We start from the raw sequence: 18,154 nt of genomic DNA on the forward strand, positions 1-18,154 counted from the left end.
GGGTCGGGGGAATTAATGAGGTGGCTCCCTTATTTTTAACGTCCTTTTATTCTGTTTTATTTTACTTTTTATATTTTTAATGTATTTATTAATTGTTTTTAGCTTTGTTGTACACCACCCAGAGTTACCTGTGATGAGGTGGGTGGCTATATAAATTGGTTTAACAAAAATAATAGCAACTAGTCTTCAGCTGATCTGTGAGGCTAAGCCTTCATCATCGTTCTGACTAGCAACAGTAAGCAACTGAGATAACACAGATCTCCATGCCAGAAAAATACAAACACTTTCATCTCTTAATTATTTCAGAATAATGCACTGTTAAAAGGCACAGGTACTAAGCTGGGTAGAAAAGCTGACAGCCTAACTCTGGTGTTTCACTATGTCTATTTTTTTACTGTTCCACATGATTAGGGCTTGAAATGTAATAGCCCCAGAGATTATTTTTCCTAGTTAATATATCTCCTGATTCAGTTCATGGTTTCAATGCCTGAAAAAGCTAAGTTTGTAAACAAAAAAATGTAGTATAAACCCTGGCTTATTCCTAGCCTAATTGTTACATTTTCCTTCATTCTTTCACCCAAATATTGTCCTTGAAATAAAAATAAAGTCAACTGCAAGCCTGATGTTTTTATTATCAATAATATTTATACTTTTAATAAAAAGATAATAGGGAAAGGAAGGAGAGAGAACAACATGTTTGAATGTAGTTAGACACAGTCAGATAATTTTAGCTGGGGATGAAGATTAAGTGGCTGAGCCAAAGCCATGAAAGGAAGAAGCTTTTGTGAAGGATTGTGAAAAAAAGAAAGATGTAAAGCCATGTAAATGTTCTGAGTTTAAACCCTGGACATCTGAGGAAGCAAGAGCTAAGTTATTTTAAAAAGCAGAAGATCTGAAAGATGCTGTGGCTGACAGAATTGGGGGAGAAAAGGCAGCTAACAGATCGCTTATTAATAAATAAGGAAAGACAGGATGGGAGAGTCACTAAAGAGAAGGAAGGAAGGAAGGAAGGAAGGAAGGAAGGAAGGAAGGAAGGAAGGAAGGAAGGAAGGAAGGAAGGAAGGAAGGAAGGAAGGAAGGAAGGAAGGAAGGAAGGAAGGAAGGAAGGAAGGAAGGAAGGAAGGACATACGTACGTCTGTGTTTGGATGATGTATTAGAAGTCAGATACTGAAAGAACATCCACCTTTGTACAAAATCCATACAAACAGAAATACATACCAATTCCTTTAAATTAAAAACCGAAAACAAACAGAAATGAAACAAAATTCCAGACAGATGGCAGAGCGTGCCTGAGGCGACAGATGGCTCTGGTAATTAGATACTGGCAAAACATAGTATTTCCAAAGGTGGTTTAATTACATGGTGCCAGAAAACTAGCTATAAAATTTCAAATTTCATGTCACTGCCTTTTTACTATTGTTATCTGTTTGCATTCACATCAAATGTCATGTATTCAAACAGGCTTTTAAGGTAAAATGCATTTTAAAAAATGATAATCAACAATTGGCAGTAAATTGTGCTGGCACTAGTTGGGGGAGGGACATTTTCAGCAAGTCACCACCCCCACTCTTTACTACTACTGCTAATGGTTAACAAGCTGTCAGAATTATGACAGTGGGTTTTGCTCATACTCTTTGCTACCACTACAACCCACTTGCTCATCCTTATGAACCAAAGAATGGTGGTAAAGAAGGAGCAACAAGGAGAAATTCAGAGATGAAAGATACTAGTGAGGGGCTTCTTGTTGGGTCATGATGTTCCCTGGACTTCTAAAATTGTTTTGATAGTAGGAAATACTTTGATCAGACCTACATGACAACCGATAGCAAAGTAATGCTGTATTGGTTCTTCTTCCTGTTGGATGAAGATCATAGAATAGTACAGAATACATATCAATGTGAGGCCATATCTGTGGTGCTTCCAGATAGAGAATCAACTGGCATTCTGCAATTTCCCTCTTTTCCTCTTTTAACATATTGTTTGTGGTTCAAGAAAAAAAGATGGAAGAAGCAATGAGAGCACACAAGAGGGTTAGAAGTAAAAAAAAAAAAAAATCATGTTCCCTAGACCTCTCTTAAAATTGTATGTTTATACACAGTAATTGCATAATTTTCTCATCTGGAAGCCACCCTAAAACCATGATCCTCTAGGAGAAGGCCAGCTGGGGAAACCACAGAGACAAGGATTATGGTCATTCCCTATTCATCCTGTTGCATCAGGAATTCAGAAATAGGTTGCTATCTAACCATGGAGTTTTCATTTAGCTATCAGAGTTTAGTTATTAAATGAGTGACTACTGCCACATCCATTGAAAGCAAATTCCAAAACTTGAAACTGAACAAAAATAAAGTGTTGCAAACTGCATGCTAAGCAAGTTTATGAACTGATGAGGAAAAGAAAGATGAGAAGATCAACAGATGTTGATCTAGAGAGCAAAACTGAAGCCAAGGAGGAAGGAAGGAAGGATGGTCACAGAAGCTGCAATTTCCTAACATATTTGAGTAGTGGTTCTTTTTTTTTCTTTTTTCTTACTTTGTATTTTGTTTTGCTGGTTCTATGCAATGTTAGATCTTGGTAAGAAATGAGAGGCTGACACCACCACCTCCTCTTCTTCCATACATGCTGGAGATCTTGGAAAAATGGGAAGGCAGGCTCTGATTTCCTCTCTGGGGCAAGAAGATATTTCCTCCCTGGTGTTACTGTTTAATGCAGTGTTTCTCAACCTTGGCAGCTTTCAGATGGGTGGACTCCAACTCCCAGAATTCCCCACCAAGTATGGCTAGTTGGGGAATTCTGGGAGTTGGAGTCCACCCATCTGAAAGCTGCCAAGGTTGAGAAACACTGGCTTAATATATGGACAACTTGAAGGAAGAATGCCTGCCTTTGTGCTAGGCTGGAGCAGGAAGAGATTTACGATCCCTGAAATCCTAGCTAATGAGACCTGCTGGTCTATCAAACTCAACATCCTGTTTCCCACATTGATTTACTCAATGATCTAAGATACCAGTAAGCATAGCAAACAGGATTATACTCTCAAGGAAAACAGAGGCTCCTCTAAGAATATGCTTTACAACAGGATTAAGCATAAGAGGACTAAGGTGCAAACCATTATCATACCTTCTGGCAATAAATTTCATTCTCCATAGTATGAAGTTCTTTCTTTTGTCTGTCCTGGATCCATTTATTTTTATTTTTAAAATGTGTATTCTAGCTTTCAAAACCAGGTTTTCCCAGGGAAGCTGATGCAAAATACCTGAAGCCAGATAATTTTATCACATAGCTCCATTGAAATTATTGCACATAATTTTATAAACTTCTATCATTATCTCTTTTGTCTTTTTTCCACATTTAAAAGGTTGAAATATTTTAACCTTTTCTTGTAATTAAAAAAACATAACCTTTGATCATATCGATTGCCTTTTTTTAGCTCCCTGTATGGCCTTATTGCAAATACAGCTGCAATAAAGAATTCTATTTAGGTATTTGGATAATAGCCATCTTATTTTCAGTCCTGTAATAATAAACTTTAGCATGGAATTTGTCTTCTTCAGTGCTGTTGCATGTATTCACTGAATAGCCTACCACATGGCTTAGCATTCACTCAAAGGCCCATGAACAATCTTTACTTTAAGTTAATTTTTTAGTTATGGTGCTAACATGTTTCAGTTATGAGCATCTCAGAGATGCACTGGACATTATTCAATACGCAATTGGGAAGCAGCTATGAGAAAACACTTCAAGCTGTGTCAAAATGCGCTTGAACATATTTGGAATTTAATTCCAGCTGTACCCTTTAGCAATGTTTGGCAGGATTCTCAAATACTACCACTGAACCGGTGGCACATGTTGTGATCTTCTGTTAAGCAAATTCTGTAGTCAAAATGAGGCAAGGTTACACAGCCATTGGTAAATAAAATGAAATGTTAAAGTATCTGGGGTACTTTGCACCACAGTCTCATAAGCGAAGAACCTGCAACAATAGTTGTGAGAAAAAAATCACAGAAAAGGCATGTCATTGCAGGAAAATACTAGGCCAGTGTTGTCCAAACTTGGCCACTTTGAGTGGACTTCAACTCCCAGAATTCCCCAGCCAGCATGGCTGGCTGGGGAATTCTGGGAGTTGAAGTCCACTCATCTTAAAGTGGCCAAGTTTGGACAACACTGTACTAGGCAATGCCTCCGCAAGTGAAAGCATCTGACCAACCTTGTCTTGGGTTTGAAGCAAAGCAGTGTCAGAATGGCTTAGTACTTGGATAGGAGACCATCAAGAATACAAGGTTCTACACTAAGATGGTGAACATGAAAAACAATTAAGAAGAAAGCAATGGAAAACTACTTCTATGCTGCTGCCAAGAAAATGGCATGATTACCAAGAGATGAATTCAACTCAAGCATATCTGCCTTTTCTCCGTGTAATACTCCATGTCGCAAAATTATAGTCAGAGCAAAAGTCAACAGAATTATAATCTTTGCATTTGTTACACTACAGTTACAATCCCATCTTTGAGTATTTTGATTTTCAATGTTAGTCTCTCAGTAAAATCAAACAAAACCTAAATAATATGTATCTGTATTATCTTCTCTCCATGAAACTTTCCTTCCATTCTTGTTCTATTTCCCTTCTGGTTTACACTTTGGATAAAACTGGGCTCTTTTGCACTTGTTGCACATTAACCAAAATGTGCCAGAACTGAGCTGTACCATCTTTACTGTTAGCTCTGCATAGGTATGATTATGGGTATGACTGGTAACTTAGCCTACACATTCTCTATCTCTACTGAAAGTATTATGGGAAAGCTTCAATTGACTGAAGTCATGATGGTGGTGAAGGTCAATATCTATGGTCACATCAGGTGGCGATCATGGCATATAAAAGACTGTGACTTGCAATGCAAAAGAAATAAATTACAAAATGTATGAATTAAAAAATGAAAGAAAAGAAAGAAAAATAAGTATGGTGCATATCTGTGAAACTAAGAGAAAGAGAAAGGAGGTAATAGATCTTCTAGAGTAAACCTGAATACAAAGGAAGCAAATGTAATGTAATATTTTGATGGAAATAAAAGTCTTCTGGAAACAGGTAAAGAGAGATAAACAAGCAGGGTTCAACATAATGAATGGAATTACAAATACATTTTTAGATTTTAAGAGGAAATGCTGGTAGAAAGTTAGTGGATAGCATACGGCCTATTGCCAGAAATCTATATTGAAATAAATGAAATTGGCTATGTGTTTTTGCCTGTTTTGTTATATGGAAGTGAGCGTGGGGTATACTGTATCAGGAGAAACACAAAACCTGAATGCAGTGGGAATGGATTACTTAAAAAGTACATAAAATAAGAACGCAGCTTGAGTACAAAGACAAGTGACAAATATAAAGGAGCTATGCTGAAGTGGTTTGGTCATACAGAGAGAATGGACAAGGACTGAATCACAAAACAAATATATGAAGGAAGATTGAATGGCTTAAAGGAAGCAAAAGGCTGAGAAAGATACAGTTGAGTGGAGCTGATGAGAGCCTGAAAAAGAGAGAAGTGAAAAGTTTAAAGAACAAAAGGCAATGTAGTAATCTGGTAGAAGCAAGGATGGGTCGCAATGATGGAAAGGTATAGAAAGGTATTGTGACTGATGTGGGCATAATCTACATTTAAGGTTTCTTTATCTTACTTATGTTTTAATTTATTTGCATTATTATTTGTTATTCTTTCTGTGTGCTTTGCTTATCTAAAAGGGAATAGTGTGATGTTGGGAGGAGGGGAAAGAAACAAATTGTGAAACTGCACGTGTTTAAAATACTACTTATTAATCAGGACTGATGACTAGTCTTTCTTTTATTCTTTTCTCCTCGTCAAACGCAGCCAAAATATAGACATGCTGGAAATGATGGAAGGGTTATAGGGAGAGAAGAAGGGAAATTTAAGTTGTGCACTTCATATTCATAGTCCAAAATCTCACATTATATAGATGTGTCTGTGTTGTACCCAATATTCTCAAACAATCAAGATCAAAAATAAAATAAGGGGGATAAATAAAACCAAATTCCCAACTTCTGAAATACATGTATCTCCTGAACAAATATGCAAATTATTTACTATAATCAATTTTTAAAAATCTGGAAATAAATAGAGTATTAAATTGCATTTAAGTAATTGTGGTTCCAGGACTGACTGACTGACTGACTGACTGACTGACTGACTGACTGATTGACTGACTGACTTCCTTCCTTCCTTCCTTCCCTCCCTCTCTCTCTCCATGTAAAAAAGCTAATGTATAAAATATACAAAATATTGTCAAATCAAAATATTTCAAGCTCAGCATGCCTTGTTTCAAGTTTGAAACAACTTCAACCTCACTTCAAAATGGGCTGTTCTGACATGACAGTGTGTTGTGACTCTTCCAAGCATATGAGAAATGTTAAACTCCAATTCACAAGACTGAATTTTTAATAAATATTACATCCAATTTGAACTTCTGACTTAAAATTAAAACATCCAGTTTTTATCCATCCAGTCATGAAATATGATTTAGGGAACAATCCAATCACCTCTTTCCTTCCACATATTCATATACATTCTGTTTCTGAAGTGAAAACTATGTTTGCCACATTGCCCACCAGAATTGGTCATTAGTGTTTATGATAGGAAATACATCATAAATGCGCATGTTGCAGGGAGCCATGACTGAATCACAGTTCTCATAAACATGCACATATTTATAATGCAATTTTATGCATTTCTGCTCAGCATTAATATACATTAATTTCAATACGGTCATAGAACACAGGGAATTCTGAAAAATATGCAATTAAAACATTTATTTTATACAATGTAGTCCTAAATATTTGTATACAATTACTTGATCTATTTCATGACTCTTGTGCATAACAGTAGACTCTGCCCCCCTCCTTTTTTTCAACATGGGAATTTAAACACAGACAGCTGCTTTGGACATACTGGATTCAACCCAGGGTGTTGTGTTTGAGTTCCACTAAAATGAGTAGGTCTTAAGCTAATAATGACTAACTTATTCCACTGATGTGGGGCACAGAATTCCACTCATTCGCCATATCACAATGGCAGCTCCCTTTGCAGTGAAAACAAAAGCAAGCGCATAGACAAATATTTCTTTGTTATGAAGGGGCTTACTCATTGGCTTTTATCCTTGCCAAATGTTCGCTGCAAGGAAGGCCTCTGAATGGATATGCAAGCAGGTGTTGCACATGTACACAAAGATGTCTTTAGAGACTGAAGGTAAACATAATTCAATGACACATTAAATCCAGAGGTAGATTCTGCCTGTACAGGTGATTTCCAATTTCTACAATAGAAATACAAAGTGCAGACTCACATAAAGCAATTATAGTTAGTTGGCATGATTACATTAGTTTGTGTGGAGTTTTAAAACGAGAGTTGAATGCTATCCTTATGATGCTTTTATTAGTTATGAGCCAATCAAGATAACTATGTTGGGGGGTAGATTTAAAGAGGAAAAGTAGGAATGGCAGGTTAACTCATAATGGAACTTATACTGGCAGTAGCCTGGCTCTGTCAAAATCGGCAAATCCAGGCTTTTCTGTAATGTTACTTGCAGGAAAACTCTAAGTGAAGTGAGCTATCAAATGAACATTGTAAGGGTGTAGTCAAAAAAGTCAAGAGCGTGGCCACGAGAGTGCAGCTGATGCTCTGCCATTTTTACGTGTATCGCTCCCCCACCCCTGCAGAGGAAAATAGCTAGGCTATAAACTTCAACAGAAAATCATCTAAGCACAATACTGGAGCTATTGCAAACCCAGCTATATCCAGAGCAACTGTCCTGTTGTTAGTAGTTCAGATTACTAACAACCTGAGACAGGCCCATAGCCTAGTTTGGTACTTTATGGAGTAAGCAGGTGGCCACAGGTCAACCGCTCTCAATCCACTTACTCCATCACATTCAACGTAACATCGTGCTTCCTACAGCTCAAAAGAAGAAGGAAGGAATTAATTGTTGGCCCTATGAGGAAAGGGTCTGCCCATCTCTGTTCTATTTGATGGGTTGCCCAGTCTAAATCTAAAGCAAATATAACAAAAGATAAGAAAAGAGACCTTGAAATGATGCATTAACACTTGATTCTTAGAGAGCACACGAAGTAGTACGCTGCCGGCCTAGTTATAGCCTTTCCCATCATGGTGAGATTTACTGTGTTTTCATTTAAATTATAATTGGGGCTGTGTAAAGACTACCCAATGCACTTCAAGGGTCAGATTAAGACTTCCATAAATGACCCGATCCATTCTGGGTCACTTGCAATGGAGGTGATGATGAGGAAGGGAATCTTCCCCAGTCTGAGTCAATCTCAAATTCTGGAATGGGATTTAAAAAAAAAAAAAATGGAGCTGCTTCCTCATTATCTGGCAAGGGAACAGCTCAAATGGCTGCATTTATTTATTTTTTTTGATAGAACAGAATAAAATTAGAAAGGTAACTGGATCTGTTCTTGCTATCTTTCTGCTTTCTGGGCTGTACCAATTCCACACTGCAGATGACTGTTGCTGTACTAGAATAGTCTATCATAAAATAAAAATCCATTTACATAGAAATGAATCAACCAAGAAGAAACAGCAGCAGAATTTCAGGTTTGCTGTTCCTGAACAGCTACAACTAGCATGCAAGATTAGCCATCTCTGGATGGACAGAGCTATCAATCAAAGTAACAACAACAAAACATTGGAGCCTCAAGGTTAATTTAACAAAAACTACCGTTAGAAATGCATGATGCAATAACCATAAGCCAAACCATATGCTGAGATTTTAACTGATTTTATAAACAAAGATGAAATTAAAAAGATGAAAATTGTACTTTTTAAAATTACCATAGGGATAAACTTACCTGGATTAGAGAAAGATCCTCACTATGTAGCCTGAACAAGTAATTTCTAAAGTGAAAAAGAGGAAATAGCAGTTATCCAGACTATGCAGATTATATAGTTGAAATCCTAAGAAATAAGGATATTGACAGTCCTTTTGGTTCTGAAACTTAAGCCTTCTACAGAGTGGCAGGATCGACACAAAACAGTAATCCAATATTCCAGAGAACCCTGGTTTGTTGTTTGCAAACAATCCCATTGAGCTATACAGTTTCATCCCTCTACATGTGGCCTCAATAACTAATGCTCAGTAGCAAAAAGAAGGTTAGCATTATGGATGGTCCAACTCCTGGTTTGTGATTCTCAGTAATTAAAGCCCTAAACCAGGAGCCCCATATTTTCTCAAGTACAGAGCCTACCCTGGACTCCTTTCTTTTATTGGGTTTTTTTTGTTGTTGTTTTTTTGAGGGAGGAAAATACAACCCTCACTTTACTGGTACAGGCTGCTGCGGTTCAATACTTTTTGCAGTTTTTACATAAACTAGTGTGATACACCAATGCATTCTGAAGGAAGGAGGCAGAAATTGAAAGATTACAGGTATTTTATCGTTTGCATTAATATAACAAGGACATACCCAAAGCCAATTGCAGCACATCAATGTGGGAGAAATAAGTAGTCATGCTGTTATTTCAGGTTGTTTTTTCTAAGAATCCAACAACCTGTAGATCACCACAGCTTTGTAGGAATGCAGATTGAAAAATAAATTCCCTGATGGTTCACTCCATTCCCCACCCCCACTTTTTCTCTTTTCCTACAATTTTCCATAACCATATTAGTTCCAAGCCTGGCTTTCTAGAAAATACATACCAATTATTTTAGAAATTAACTCACTGTAGGTCCTAATCCTGCAATGTAAAGAGATTGTGTTTTTTTGCTTTTCCATTTATTTTGTTCCTCTCCTTTCCTAAGCCATCATTTTCCTTCAAACCACTCCAACAAGACTACAGAAACCTTTCCTGGTCAATGACCAACTGACTGGCTGACTACAGAAGCCCACACACGCTTAGTACAGCAGACATAGCATAACAGTGGGCAACCTGTGGACCATGAGCTGCACTCAGTCCCCCACTCTCCAAGATCTTGAGCAGAAAATTCAGCAACAAAATGGCTGAATTTTGGCAGTGGGGGGTATGGGGTTTTTTTTTTGCTTTTATTACTCAGTTTTGGGGTAGTGGAAGGGAAGAGAACTTCAGCCAATTCATCTGCATTTTCATTGCAAATGGGATTGAAATGAAGGCATCTATATACATTCTCATTGTACTACTCATATTATGGCACTGAAAGGCCCTGGTTCAAATTTGCCCTCTGCTCCGAAATTCATTTACAACATGAAGTGAAGAATGTTTACTTTCAATCCCTGATCCACCCTTTGTTCAATAATTTATTTAGATATTGCAGCCACAGGACAGGAGGCAATTCTGAACACAAGTCAAAGGAGAAGAGAGTGGGAAGGAAGAAATGTGCAAATATTTTTCAACTCTGAAACTTCTGCTAATAACACCGTTAGACTGGAACACATAGAACTTGGTTGCACATGGAAATGGCAGCCACTGAAAGGCAGCCTGGTGTGAAAAAATGACCCAAATAAGCAGGCTCTTTTCTTCCTTCCTGAGATCTAGAGTTTCAATGCTGCTGGGGTCCAGGACAATACAAGGAATGGCAAGCCTTGGAGCAACTGCCTAATGACAAGACCCACAGGGAAGAACCCACCCAACATCTGCAAAACAGCACCTGGAGCACCCACTCTGAGTGCCACAGCACAGGTGCAGAGTTCTACAAACCAGCTCCAGGAAGAGAAGACTGGGAGGGTTGGGGGGAGGGCGGAGAGATGAAAGAGGAAAAGCTCAGATGCTGCAAGAGAGGGAGTGAAAAAGGTTTCCAAATATAACTGGACTGGGTTTGGTAGCAAGAGCTAAAGACACGAGGAAGTAAGAAAGACCAGAGCTTAAAAAATAGTCAGTACTGGAAAAAGATAAGAGCTAAGAACAATAGGGATATGAGAACATTGACACAGAATGTAGGGATGAAATGATATGGATGAAATAAGATAGCAGTTGTACAAAATTTATAGTGACAGGAAAACCCTAAATTAAGATGGACGGTAAGAAAAAAAGTAGGGAAGAGACACAAGCATAGAGTTAGCATTAAGACTGCAAGCAAGAAGTAGGTAAATTGAAAACCCTTTGCTTTTGCATAATAAAATAACCCCTGGTGGGGCAAAAACAAATCTGTCTTTGTGTCTGCGGTCTCTATCAGCTTGAGAAAACCCTAATATCTGAGAGAAGTAGAATCACGAGTATGGTTTGGGAAGTGCCTTCTTCTAGAAGTTCTGAGTCCAGTGGCAAGAAAAGACAAACAGAAATAATTAAGCAACCAGCAGAAGAATGCCTTTTCATGAAAAATGAGCGGGATCTTCTGGCATTCTGTGGTATTATTTTCTACAAAGTCAGATTTTAATTTGAGCTTGTCCTTTGAATGTACAGTCCTATAGAACTATACCTATATAGGATTATACTTTTTACCCATTAACATACATAGAACACCGATGTGTGAAAAAGTCAAACATTAGGGAAAGATCTAATATTTTAATTAAAAATCTCTACATTCAGCAATTTTCAGTGACAATTATGTTTTTATTGGTAGATTTACTTTACTCACATTTATGCCTTAAGTGATGAGGCAGATGAGTAAATATTATTTTACTCATTTCCTATCTCTAGAGCAGTGTTTCTTAGCCTTGGCCACTTGAAGATGTTCATGTTGGCTGGGGAACTCTGGGAGTTGAAGTCCACGCATCTTCAAGTGGCCAAGGTTGAGAAACACTGCTCTAGACTGACATAAAGAGCAATGATACAGAGGAAGACCCACAATTAAACAGAAATGCATTTAATGTGCTCAAGTGCATTTAAGTCTTCAACCTTTCCAGTTATACAAACTCAGATGGCTAGAAAGCTGCCTTATACCAAGTGAAATTATTGGCCTTTCCGTCCTTGCTATGTCTTACTATGATTGGCAACAGGGGTATTTCCCATTATCAGCCATCTGCTCTCTTAACTGTAGCAAATAGCAAGCCTCAACCTGACTCTTTTTGTATGCAGAGCATAGGTTTCACCACGCAGCTATGATTCTTTTTCAGGAACTAATGTGATGTAAGCCCTTTTTGCCAATCAGAGTAAACAAAGAACTTGGCTAAAAGGATCTACATCTCAATTCAATGTAAAGTTGCACGACAATGTTTATACAATCATGTGTGGGCCCTAGATGGTAACACAACTACTGTATTGTTAGAGGATTTAAAATTCATTTAATACTTTCTCTTTCTTTTACTGGGTACAAACAACAACACAGCACAACAAGCATGCAAAAATCATTGCACATGCAGCGTTTAGCTTGGTTCAAAGTTATCTTAGTTGATGAGTTAAGTATTTTCTTATTTGGGCATTTAAAATTTTTCTTAGGTAGGCAGGAATGAGAAAATCATAAAGTTCAAAGGTGTCTTAGGGATCACCTTGTCCAATCCCCTGCTCAGTGTAGAATCCATTGATTAAAGCATGTCTGATAGGTGACCATCCAGCCTCTGTTCAAAGACTTGGAGTTCTGAAGGGACTGTTGGGGCTGCATATGGCCTGCATATTTTCTACCCCTGCTTAGATATTTCTAAATGGAAGAGAGAAGAATGGTAACATTTTTTTTTGGAAATATATTTCTACTGATTTGATTAAAAAAAAAAATCCATCCCTAAGCACCAATGAGCTTTTCAAGATGTCAAAATGGGTTTGGAACAGAGAATACGGAATTAGCCTTTTTCTTTCTTTCTTTCTTTCTTTCTTTCTTTCTTTCTTTCTTTCTTTCTTTCTTTCTTTCTTTCTTTCCTTCCTTCCTTCCTTCCTTCCTTCCTTCCTTCCTTCCTTCCTTTCTTTCTTTCTTTCCCCTTCTAAGACATTTTTCCCCTGCCTAAGTTAGCAAGTTAAGAGCCAGAAGAACACCCTTTTGAAGAGGTTGATTTGGCCTATGGAACATCAAGTGCTCATGCCTAAATTGTATAGAACAAAGACTGCTTATAACATAGCAAACAGGAAGATTTCATTTCAGTTTGAAAATCTTACTTAGATTTTCTTCTTCTTCCAGTAGTTTGCACCTGAGAAAATATTAGAAAGGGAGGGAAGAAAAGCTTTCTCTTGACTGCTCAGTCTCAAAAATGTCTTCCAAATCTTCACCTTTTTCTTTCCCTCAAACCACCCTTGACTTATGAAATCCAGCTGAAGGCCACTTTCATGTCCAATATAACTTGGAATAAACCTCTTATTTCTGTTTCAAACATACTCTTTCTCCAAGGACAATAAATCTGCCATGTGTTAAAACTAGAACATGAATTCTCATGCTGGACATTCATCATTCAGCTGCACTTCTGATCTCACACTTTCAAGAGGCTCATAATCCTGAATTCAGCAGAAAGCCCAACAATGCTCTTCTTTCTATGGTTACATACGAAAGGGGCTAAGTAAACAATTTAAATTTTCAGCAGAATTGTTCTTGAAACTTGCCACTATTTAAGGAAGTGAGAAAATATGTAGCAGTATTGTTACAGGCATCGAAACATTACCATTTACATTGCAAGTGTGTTTGATTTTATACTGTAAGCATTTAGCTTTAATATTTATTTCAAAAGAATCATTTTCATAGCATGTTATTTTGTACAGTTTTGATTTGTGAACAGGTCACAAGCCAGGGTAGTAATGCTAAAGCTAGATTGGGCTAAAGCCAAAGACAGACAGAGAGGGAATAGAAGAGTGAGCCAAGTAGGATTAAAAGAGGATTGGGGTAGGCAGGTTCACTGCCCGTTCAAGAAGCTTTAAAGAGGAGATATCCAGCAGCCTGCAAGAATCTGCTGCTTCTGGCCTCCTTTTACAGGGGTTGCCGGGAGACAGCCATCAAAGAAAGCAGAGATATAGATGTTTTTGTCATTAAAAAGTCAAAACGTACAGTATTCCTTATATTAATAGCAAAATGATCTCTGTTCATCCCCCAATTTCTCACGGGGGTCTTTGGGCTGATCTACTGGGATAAAGTTAGACATTTTTATGAATATACTGATTACACAGACTGATTTTTTTCCCTTATATGTTAAAATTAATTCTTTCTTAGTATATTTTAAAAGTGAGGTTGCATTTGAAAATAGGAATAGACTGAAGAGCAATTCTTTCTACTGCCTTCCTTCATAACTGCAATGTCTCTCTAGTGATGTAAAATTTTCATTAGACCTAAATTTTTAACATATGCAAGTAAGAACTTTGGTCTGTCTGTGCTACTGTTGATGATACCACAAGCTCTATTTAAGTTGTAACGTTTCAGGGGGAAAACTCTTGTTGGATTTTTGCACCAAAAAAAAAAAAAATCAAGCAACCAACAAAACAAACCATCAATCACCTCGAAGCCAAAGCCACTTCCTGAAAGCACTATTATTAAAATTTGGTTTGACCTGAAAACCTCTAGGACAACAGGTAGCATTTGGAGACAGCTGAAACCAAAGCCAGGATAATAAAAGAGGGAAACTAGCATGCTGACATCTGCATCAACTGAATCATAAATTAAGATATTGCTGTGCAGATTTAGGCAAATCTGTTACTGTTTGCAGCTTTCATTCACTGGGCTGATTGAACTTAGCAAGAACCTCGACTCAGAGCAGAATGGCAGGATTTACCCTTGCTGGAAAATACCAGTTTAAAAAGAGGGAGGGGAAACAGAGGAAGAGAGTGCACAATCCTGACAGGTTTTTCTACCATTTTAGCCAGCTTCACAATGCACATAATATGTACAAATACTAGCATGCAGAATACTAACTCAGCCATCATTCTGATCCATCATCCATGCCTCAGACGAGTAGCAAATTTTGTAACCCACATTCATCTCCACTTAATTTAAAAAGTACTGCAAACTTTTTAAACACAATTTCAAAACTGTTTTGACAGCACTGGTGTGCGCCCTTTATAACTAGAGTCAGACTTGGCATGTCTGGTTTCCACTAATCACCTCAGGAGAAGTAGACATGTTGGTACTCATTGAAGATGGTGTGAATCTTTCTAAACTGGCATATCTGTCCTCACTTTAACCTAAGGTGAGATGCTCTCCTTCATAAAATATTCCCTGAAAGCTACTAAGTCAGCAGGAATGATTCTTAGCTAAACTTCTAAAAGGTGCTGCATGTTCAAGCGTAGCTTGATTATTTGGGAGGGAGCAGGGGAGCAATTCAAACTTGTTACTCACTACTGCTAGTCAGTATGGACATATTCCAGCCAGAACTGCATCATGTAATTCACCTGATTGTATAGCTTTGCCTGAAGTTCTAAACATTTCTAAGAAAACTAGGTTCTATTGACTTTGTAAAGTGGTTACTTTTCTAAGTTCACCCTGAAGCCTGCAATTATTTTCAGGTATTGAAAGATAGGAAGGCAAAAGGGAAATGTAACTTTCAATATTACTTTCTGAGCAGTTTCAGCTAAACTTCCTGAGAGTTGATTAAAGAAACTCTTGCCGTTTCGGTGGTTTGCCTGAATGCTGAGGGCTTAAGGCTGGGTAGAAGATGGAGCTGCATGTTGCCCTGCTTTCCTCAGCTCTCATATTCTGCCCATCCTACCATTTACCCTCTAAACCTTCATGGAATCAGCTGTGAAATTGAAAGGGGAGCTATTGAAATTTGAGTGTAATCTTGGATCCTGATTTATTCAATGAACAACCCCCTACAAGAAATCACAGAGATAACAGTATATATAGACAGTAGACGTTTAGCTAAATTTAAGCAAGAATGGTTCCCATACATACAACATATCACGCAACATGGTTAAGTATAATCACTTACAATCTGGCTTTTAAGGGGGCCTGAAAATTAGCAAATGTATAAAAAGCGGAGAGACAGAAATCAATAATTCCCTTCCTTTTTAAAAAGAATTATTATTACTTTGTTTTCTTACTTTTATGTATTTTAACTTTTATGTATTTTAACCTTTGTTAATTTTTTTATTTCCTTTTATCAACATATAAACATACACACACACATTAAGTAACGCTACAATGGAGATCTTAATATTAAGTAATTAGTTCAAGACTGAAACTATTATCATATAACTAATATTTTGATGTGAATTGCAGTAGTTCTTTCTTTTTTATTTTATATTCAACTTTGGATGAAAAGTGAAATAATCTTATGCTTGTAACACTGACATCCTAAATGGCAATTGAGACTGATATAATTTTCACTTTTCTCTTTTTATTTTCAATACTTTAATCTTTTCAAATAATAGAAGGTTAATGATTTTAATCATATAAACATTACTGCATTGAAATCTACGTTGAAATAATACAATGCATCATGATTTACATTATAATAAAAGAAATCACAGAGATGAATTAGCACTGTTATCATGTGTAAGCTCATCCTTTATCCAATTTCAAGCCATTGTACATTCAGAGAAATGCCCGCACAAGGCTTTTGTCACATACAGAATGTGGAAAATCATACACACAAGAATCTCAATTCTTTTTCACACATCTAACTTCATCCAGCTAAGGCTAAAAAAGGATTAAAAACCTAACGCCTTCCATACATTTTAGACTAGAACCTCACAAGTTTCTAAACCCCAAACTTCAGGAAACTGCCAGCTTGCTTACTCATGCGTTAAAAACATAAAATTGCAGGGATACATGAACCAATTATTTTACCACAAATGCATTTGAAAAACAAAAAATACATTTTTAAAATAGCATCTCACCTTGCCCCAACAATAAGTTCTTTTTGTCTTGGATCAAATGTTATTTGAGAGAAGTCAACAGCACTTTCCGATCTGAACACATGTAACCAAGGAGCAAGTTCTACAAGAATAGAAAGAAAATAGTAATAATATTCATACTACAAATTCTTAGCATTTATTTTTATTTGGTGCTATCAAATCACTTTACCTATATGAATTGTTCCAACAGTTTTGTAAAATTAGAAGTGATTAATAACTTCTATTTTTTCTGGTTTTCTATAGGCCCAGACTTTGTCTTCCTTCCTATTTCTTTTCTGTGAGGCTCTTAATAAATGTAAATATTGTCAGCATCAGAATTAAGACCTAAAGAAATTTACAAGATGCCCAAACCCATCTTGTGAACCTTTCTTTTCCCATCCTCTGTTGTATGAAACAATATCACTCCTTAAAAATCATGTTAAGTTTAATGAGTACAGGTAGTCCTTGACTTACAACCACAATTGGGACCAGAACTTCTGTCACTAAGTGAGTCGCACCTGATCTTACAACTTTTTTTGCTATGGTCATTAAGCAAATTATGAGGTCTTGAAGTGAATTTAGCTTCCCTCATTGACTTTGCTTGTCGGAAGCCTCCCGGGAAGGTCACAAATGGCGATCACATGATCCCGGGACGCTGCAGCCATCATAAATACGTGCCGGTTGCCAAGCACCCGAATTTTGATTGTGTGACTGCAGGGATGCTGCAATGGTCATTCAGCACCATCATAACTTCAAATGGTTATTAAATGAATAGTCGTAAGTTGAGGACTACCTGTAGATAACTAAGGCAACAGCACTTTCTTTTAGACTTGCATTAACGAAAAAAAAGCTAGTTTAACAAACAGCAGAGAGGTATTGCACTGGTGTGGGATCTTAAATACTTCTTCTGAATCATTTTAGGAACATACACATTAGGAACATACACATTTCCCCTTCTGTGTTCCACAGCTCAAAGGTGATGCTAGAGACAGCCACCTCCTGTCTGCTCAATAAAGTGGCCTCCAAAACTAGGTGCATTTTCAAAAGGGCCTCTCTTGAAAACAGGGAAGTTCTAAGCCAGGGATCCCAAATTTTTTGTGCTGGTAGACACATCTGGAATAGTGAGAATTTGTCAAACTCATATTTATACCACTTCCTATGGAAATACATTTCAGAACAATTTTAAAAACATAAAATGCAGTACTAAAAGGTAATAATTTGAAACAATATAAAGTTTGCTCATTAAAAGGAAGGGGGACAAAAACAAAAGACCCATCTGGCATTCATAAAGGGAAGGCAGTGGTGAAATGATAGGTTTCCAACAGATACCTCAAATATAGAATGGTAGAAGCTCCATGAATTTCAGTAGGGAAGACATTCCACAGAGAGTGTTTGCCCACAACACCAAATGGTTCTCTGCAGCTGTCTGCTCACACAGATCTTAGTAACTAACCAGGTCTGTGATGGAGAAGGCAGCCTGTCA

At 37.3% G+C, this 18,154-nt stretch overlaps 1 protein-coding gene across 1 annotated transcript in view; it reads right to left on the reverse strand.

The window, feature by feature from the left end:
• Positions 1–18,154, reverse strand: part of SEMA5A (semaphorin 5A) — a 171,032-nt gene that overhangs the window by 73,773 nt on the left and 79,105 nt on the right. Inside the window, exons 4-5 of the mRNA XM_025166265.2 lie at positions 16,675–16,774; positions 8,871–8,916 (exon numbers count right to left, since the gene is read on the reverse strand). Of these exons, the coding sequence (XP_025022033.1) occupies positions 8,871–8,916; positions 16,675–16,774 (146 nt within the window). The remainder of the gene's footprint in view (positions 1–8,870; positions 8,917–16,674; positions 16,775–18,154) is intronic.

Source organism: Python bivittatus, unplaced genomic scaffold (genome assembly GCF_059951505.1).
Source record: "Python bivittatus isolate LINGU-HERP-01145 unplaced genomic scaffold, Pbiv_v1 ctg000960_np1212, whole genome shotgun sequence".
NCBI classification, from domain to species: domain Eukaryota; kingdom Metazoa; phylum Chordata; class Lepidosauria; order Squamata; family Pythonidae; genus Python; species Python bivittatus.